This window comes from Chrysemys picta, chromosome 2 (assembly GCF_011386835.1).
Source record: "Chrysemys picta bellii isolate R12L10 chromosome 2, ASM1138683v2, whole genome shotgun sequence".
NCBI lineage: Eukaryota > Metazoa > Chordata > Testudines > Emydidae > Chrysemys > Chrysemys picta.
In genome coordinates, this window is record NC_088792.1 from 203,209,477 (window position 1) to 203,216,713 (window position 7,237).

At 41.7% G+C, this 7,237-nt stretch overlaps 1 protein-coding gene across 1 annotated transcript in view; it reads left to right on the forward strand.

Annotated features, from left to right (window-relative positions):
* APCDD1 (APC down-regulated 1) overlaps positions 1-1,287 on the forward strand; it is a 36,579-nt gene extending 35,292 nt beyond the window's left edge. Inside the window, exon 5 of the mRNA XM_005282659.5 lies at positions 346-1,287. Coding sequence (XP_005282716.1) covers positions 346-797 — 452 coding nt within the window. The 3' untranslated portion in view covers positions 798-1,287. The remainder of the gene's footprint in view (positions 1-345) is intronic.
* Positions 1,288-7,237: the final 5,950 nt, after the last annotated feature.

The following is a 7,237-nucleotide window of genomic DNA, read 5'->3' on the forward strand; positions in this document are numbered from 1 at the left end:
AATTCAGACCTAAAGATGTAATTCATATGATGGTATGGATAGTCTATGAGAGAAGGTGAAACTGTTACATTTTCTGAGCTTTGAGATTTGTATTTGGAATTTGTTAGCTCATTATCTTTGTGGACTATATTAAAAATTCTCATTTTGCCCGTGGAACTAATATTAATTAAAATCTGAGTAAAGTTTTATTATATCCTCCTTCCTCTATCTTTATATCGAAACCAACCAACTGAGGAGAATCAAGCCCTTTGTTGCAACTCTGAATTCAGGGCTAATAAGACGACTGTCGCCTTCACTTTTGCTTTGTCCCTCAGAGATATTTAGCTTTCTCTTCTTCCTTTGCAGTAAATCACATGAAAGTCACCCCCATGGATATAGCTACAGCCTCTCTACTGAATGTCTTTAATGGGAATGAGTGCGGAGCAGAGGGATCGTGGCAAGTTGGAGTACAACAGGATGTTACTCACACTAATGGCTGTGTTGCTTTGGGGATTCGCCTACCACACACAGAGTATGAAATCTTCAAAATGGAGCAGGATGCCAGAGGTAGCTACTTACTGTATAACGGCCAGAGGCCTAGTGATGGGTCCAGTCCAGACAGACCAGAGAAGAGAGCCACTTCTTATCAGATGCCATTAGTTCAGTGTGCTTCATCAGCACCGAGACCTGAAGAGTCACCAGAGGAGAACAAAATAGGCCGCTATAGCAGCAGGGCACCAGAAAAGGACTCCAATGTATTTGTCCTTACCCTGATGCTGTTTATTTGTACTATGTCACATTGGAACATTCTCAGTTGAAAGGAAAAAACTATTTTTCATGACTACAAAACCAGGATTCCATATGACTGAGAGTTTTTCTTTTCAGAAAGAAAAGGACATTTATTTTCTTGATGCACTGGAATGCCTGAGAACTGTTGTTCTTTTCCTTATTTTTTTCCCCTCCTTGAATCATCAACGGCACTCGTTTGATGTTTTTGCTTTGAACTTCGTCCAGTCTGATCCCTGGCCTGACGTGACTGCACAACCGTAATTGCACTTTACGACTGCAGACTTACTTGGCTTTTTTTAACTACTAGGGTAAACCTAAAGATCCTGCTTCAGTTGGCTCTGCCATGTTGCTGTTGTGGTTCATTTCCCCCCTAGCACTTAGTTTCTCATCAGAATTTAACTGTCAGGAATCACTCTGTATAGTATTGTGTTAATACTGTGATAATGGCTTTTGTCTTATTCTTTAGGACTCTGCTGTAGATATGTACATATAAAGAAACCCCACAAGGATCTATCTAAATACAATCTTACAGGTTTTACACAAAAGAAAAAAAATATACAAACTATCCTCCTGTCAGAAGCTAAATGGAAAATTATCTCTAATTAAGTAACATTCAAAGTAATTTAAGCTATTTTTACATATAATTAACTTGTAAAAACAACCAAAGGTTTAGTGGGATGTAAGTATTTTTCTCATTCAGTTACATTAGGTATGCAATTGCTTCAGGCCTCCCGTTGTATCTACTAACTAGTTACAATAACCCCCTTCCCCCTCCCTTTAAAATCAGATAGAGAAAACATTTGTATGCACAGTTAGGGTTACCATACGTCCGGATTTTCCCGGACATGTCCGGCTTTTTGGGCCTCAAGTCCCCGTCCGGGAGGAAATCCCAAAAAGTCGGACATGTCCGGGAAAATAGGGAGGGAGGGCCCGGCGGTGCGGGGCCGGGGCCGGCGGTGCTCGGCCGGGGGCTGGAGGTGCTCGGCCAAGGGCCGGGGCCGGCGGTGCTCGGCCGGGGGCCGGGGCCAGGGACGAGGACGGGACGGGGACGGCACCGGCGGTGCTTGGCCGGGGACGGGTTGGGGATGGGGATGGGGGTGCTCGGCCGGGACAGGGACGGCGGTGCTCGGCCGGGGGTGCTGGCCGGGGATGGGGACGCTCAGCTGGGGGCCAGGGCCCAAGCCGAGCTGAGCGGGAGACGCCGGGGCCAGAGCCTCTTGGCCTGGGCCGGCCGGCCGCCGGAGGGAGCCGCTCGGCCAGGGGGGCCAGACTGGGCCGCGCTGCACCCCGCCCCAGCCCCAGCTTATCTGCTGCCTCCCTGTTTCAGGCTTCCCGCAAACATTTGATTCACGGGAAGCAGGAGAGGGGGCGGAGCGTTCAGGGGAGGGGGCACAGTTGGGGTGGGGACATTGGGGAAGGGGCGGAGTTGGGGCGGGGCCGGGGCCCCGTGGAGTGTCCTCCTTTTTTAAAACTAAAATATGGTAACCCTATGCACAGTATATGTAAGTTGCAGAAGTATTAGTGGATTGCTCCATGTTGTTGTACTCACTACCCCTTATACCCTCTCTGTGCAATGTTCCTGCCTTGAATTTCATTTTATTAGGAGTGGACAAAATAATGAAGGGGCTGGGGCCATAACACAAATCATTTAAAAAAAAAAAAAAAACCCTCTGCTAAAGAAGAGTAAGAATTGTAAAGTGGCAGTAGGTACGAAGTAAAGAAGGGATTCTAGCAGCACACACATCATCCATGGGTCAAATCAGGTCTTCCTCCTTTCAACTTAGAGAGCAGAGAAACAGCAGAAAATTTGAAAAGATGGAGCAAATTTCATCAGAGGGAATGGGGTTTCACAAATACAGAGCACTCCCACCCTTCCTTTCAGTACAGAAGCCCCTACACAGGGTCACGTTGAGTTTCAGGCTCAATGTTTGCTTGTCTTCAGTATTACATGGCTGAGATAGGAACAAATCTTCAAAATTACGAGTAAAATATGCAGTCTTTATTCTCTACAAGATGTATGCAGTTAGGTCACATATGCAAATGCATTAGCTGAGAATTGCACAAGTTATTGATCCTTTAATTTCATCAAACTCATTTAAGTTGGATAGCACCACGTACACCTATGGCACAATACAAATATATTTCAATCTATAGTTTGTGTGACATGGCTCCATAGCCTGTCAGCCTAAGGTGTTAAGACTCAGCAATGGAGGACCTGTGAATGGAGTAATTTATATCATATAGGTTCAAATGTTTTTAAGAAGTGAAAGGATAAAGCAGGGGGGTTTTCCGCAACCGTGCAACTTGACACTGGAGTTCTGTAGCAACATTGTTACATTCCGGCCCAGAAGTTATTGCACCCGAAATAAAAAACCCAGAATATAACCAGCAAGAGAAAGAAGCTGTTGTGCAAATCATTTTTAAAAACTAACTTCTCTCAAAGCACAAAAGGGAACAAAGGAAAAAAAGTGATCAGAAGTAAGACTCCTTGTATGTTTCACTACAGTTTACACATTGTGCCTGCTGTTGTAGGTCAGAACATGACAGGAGTCCATATTTTGAGATGTAACGTCATCCTTGCCAATGTTGGAGTGTATTAGCTTAAAGCCCAGGATTTTAAAAAAATATAATTTTATTTTTGTAAAGTTATAGAAAATATTTTTCTTCCCAATTTAGTGTTCCAGATTAAACTGCCAGGGAACTTTTGAGCACTTGTTAAAATACTGATTGAAATAAAAGAACTAAGAATTCCTCAGTATCTTATCTGTAATGGCTGTGTTTTGTCTCCTTTCTACCGGTAAAGAATAAAAAGTCTCTTGGTAAATTACACCCAAGCTAGACTGAAACCCTTTATCTAATAACTTAGCTGCAGAAAAACCAATTTTATTATCTAGTAAATAGTATTTTTGCTTCAGCTGAGGTTAGAAAGAGTTCTGATGAACACAGGTATCATTATTTAAGTTTCAAACTAAAACTCTTTGGATTCTTTTGATAAAATGGACTGAAATATATGCTGGAAGCACACAACAAGGAATGATACTGTTGGCCTCAGAGGATTGTACAGTCATCCAGTCAGAACAGCTGTGTCAGTACAAAGGGTGTGTGGTTTCAATAGAAACAAAATATTTTCATAAATGAACTCTATTTATGAGCTCAAATTATTTTGGCAAATTAAAAAGTAGAAATTCATTTTGGATCAAACAAAATGTGTTGTTTCAATTTTGACAACTTTTTAATGTTTTTAATTTTTTTTTTTTGTATAAAGTTAAAACAAAAATGAAACGAAAAGTCCTTTCAAACAAAAAAAATGAAATGTTTCACAAACACTGAAACAAAACATTAAGCTTTTTTCAGAATTTTTTTCCGGTTGAAACAAGTGAGCAAAAGCAAGACCAATTTCTGAAACATTGTGGTGTCACTGAATCTGCATCTCCTCCACCCCCCAAAAATAAATTAGTGTGGAAAAAACTTTGCCCAGCTCTAGTTAAGTCTTTGCAATTTAAAAGAATTTCTACTGGAAAATGAGAGCGAAAACTGCACAGGAGAATATTTTCTTCATTAAATAAATTAAAGGCTTTCATCTTGAAGGGTTTGCTAAGTAATGGCAGCACAAATTTACACTTTGAGATGCTCTATATAAGCAAACTGACTGGAATTCAATAGATTTGTCTAAGAGGTATGGCATCAGGCCATATGTATCACAGGTTAGACAAATTCCAGAAAGAGAATAAAATGGATATATTAAATGTCTCTAGACATTTCACTTATTTCTCAAAATCCTAAACATATTCCCAAATAGATTTTTTTTTCCCTCTCAGCCACAAGCACTAATATTTTGGAGACTATAGGAGGCAAGCAATAAAACAGTAAATTTGCATTAGTTTCATTTGATTAACTGCATAGTAATATATATTACTAGAGTCAGTCATATTTTCCAGTAAGTAAATGTGTTAATAAGCCACCATGATACCTCTGTTCCATGAAACTCCACATACCAACTATTTTGCTTCAAAAATCAAATACAGACCCCAAAGTTTTATCACATGTATTGCGACTTTAAAGTTATCTTAAAGATTTAATCAATTGATCTTGTAATGTCTTCATACCAGTATCTTTAAGGAGTTCATTAGGTAATTTAGAACTCACTGAAAGAAATTAAGCTCTCGCAAAGAAAATAGTGGCTAGGCATAAGAAAATATTGCCATCTAGTGGTAACATCTTGCCTTATGTTAATTCTCTAATGAAGTCCTACCACCACACACTACACCAGTGGTCCCCTAACTTTTCTTCTTGTGTCCCCTCCTCCACCACCAGTAATAAAATGTGTCTGCGGGCCCCACCCCCTGGCCAGGAACAGAGTTGCAGCCGGGCTGGGGGCTGTGGCTGGAAATCGGGTGCCAGCGGCTGAGAGCGGGGGTTGGGGGCCAGTGGCCAAGAGCAAGGACCACAGCCTGGGCCGGGAGCGGAACAAGGGCCACAGATGCAGCTGGGGTGGGCCAAAGTAAAGCTGGATGGTGCTCCCTCCCTGCCCCCTCATGGGGTCTGGCTAGGCCCGACCGTGAGCCCCTCCCCCCCAACATTCCTCCATGCTACACAGAGAAACACCAGAGCTCATTGCTTAATATGAAGAGAATAACAAACATTTATTTTTAAAAATAATTAAATAGGTGCTAAATATCTAGCTATAGATTTAAAGATGATCCATGAATTATGTGAAAAGCTCGTGTATCCTTAATTCGGAGCCTTTGTGTGCGTGCATTATGATACAGTCTTTAATTATACAATCACAAACTATTTTTCCCCCACAGGACCCCTGCTTCATTCAGTGCACATGATGGAGCATGCTCTGGGAATGAATCAGGATTTTATAGTGAAGGACCTGTAGGACCCCGATTCATTTCTTGCAGAAACTAAAAGATGTGTAGTGAATGAGGCTGGGGACTTTAAGAAGGGAAAGGATGGTCTCGTGGTTAAGGCAGTTGAATTCTGCCCTGGAGAACTGGATTCTGTCCCTGCCTCTACCACAAAGTTCCTATGTGAAGCTAGGCAGGTCACTTAAATCAAACTTCTATAAAATACCTAAAAGAAATCCCTTCTCCAGCTCCCTCTCCAAAGTACTGAAACACTTAAGCTGACAGTCCATGCAGACAATTTATCAGTCATTTCTATGGGTTTTTAAAAGTCATAAAATGGATAACTTTAAAAAGGTATATGTACACACACATGCGCCATGGCATAGTATAAAGGTTTTATCAGCATAAATTAGGAATGCTCACTTTACTCATGAATGCTGAAGCCACAAGTTATGCGAGTGATCCCAAATGAGTACCACTCAATACCACAATACACCAAGTCAATGCCAATATTTTTACATCAGACCATCATATATTCTGCATATACCATGTTACAGAAAAACTATTTTACAATTACTTAAGAAAAAAATTATTAGGACCATTTTGTTGCCTCATTCTGACTATAAATCCAGGTGCCTTAATTGCCAAACACATATGGCTCAGAGGGAGCTACAAATATCATCTGATTAGGTTTTCTGTACCTAAACTACCTTGACTTTAAGGTCTGCTCTCTCAGCATCGTACATAGGTAAAAGCAGATGCTGTGTCCCACATTGGAATGCTAGGAATCTTCCTTTTCCAGAGGCCTACAGCTCCTGTTTCTATCCCTGCAGGATCATACTGGACCTGAAACCTTTCCACAACTGAAGAGAATCTTAGGGAGGAGATATTTCAGGAAAGACAATTCCACTTTTGGTGAGAAAGGAGGAACCATTTCTCCGGCAGATTGCTCCCAAAAAAAATTAGTGACCTTGAAGTTGCTCAGAAGTTTGAAATGTCAGCAGCTCTGGGGGGAAGATGGACAGAGGAAAATTGAAGCAGTCAGATGTGTGTGGTAAAATTCAGAACAGTGCGGTACTCACAGCTCCTCTATTTATCACATGGCTCCACAATCACAGCCACATTTGTGGTATGTAAACATACATGTACGCACAGACATACAAACAGTATATGAGACAGCTTTATAGCTATAAAATCGTTTAGAGAAGAAAGGTTGATCCTATGGTCAAGGCACTGGCTGGGACCCAGACACACTATTCTGTTCCTGGCTCTGCCACAAATTATTGTGTGACCTAGCAGAAGTCAGTCTCTCGGTGCTTTTGTTTCCCTATCTTTGTCACAAGGATACCACCCCTTCGCTCACCTTATAGAGGTGTGAAGAGTATAAATTCACTAATATTTGTGAAGCACTGAGATGGAGCAGTCAGGGGGGAGGGGAGCAAGTGGGACTGTACCTAGGTTGATATTTCCTGGCGTTGCAACATTTCTTCCTTATGGCAGTGGATGGTTCCAGCTTAACTGCATGGAAACGACTACGTTCCAAGTTGTGAAAAGACATTTGAGAGAGGGCCAGCCTTTCATTCTGGTGCTTTTGATATAAAACAATTAGGGAAATT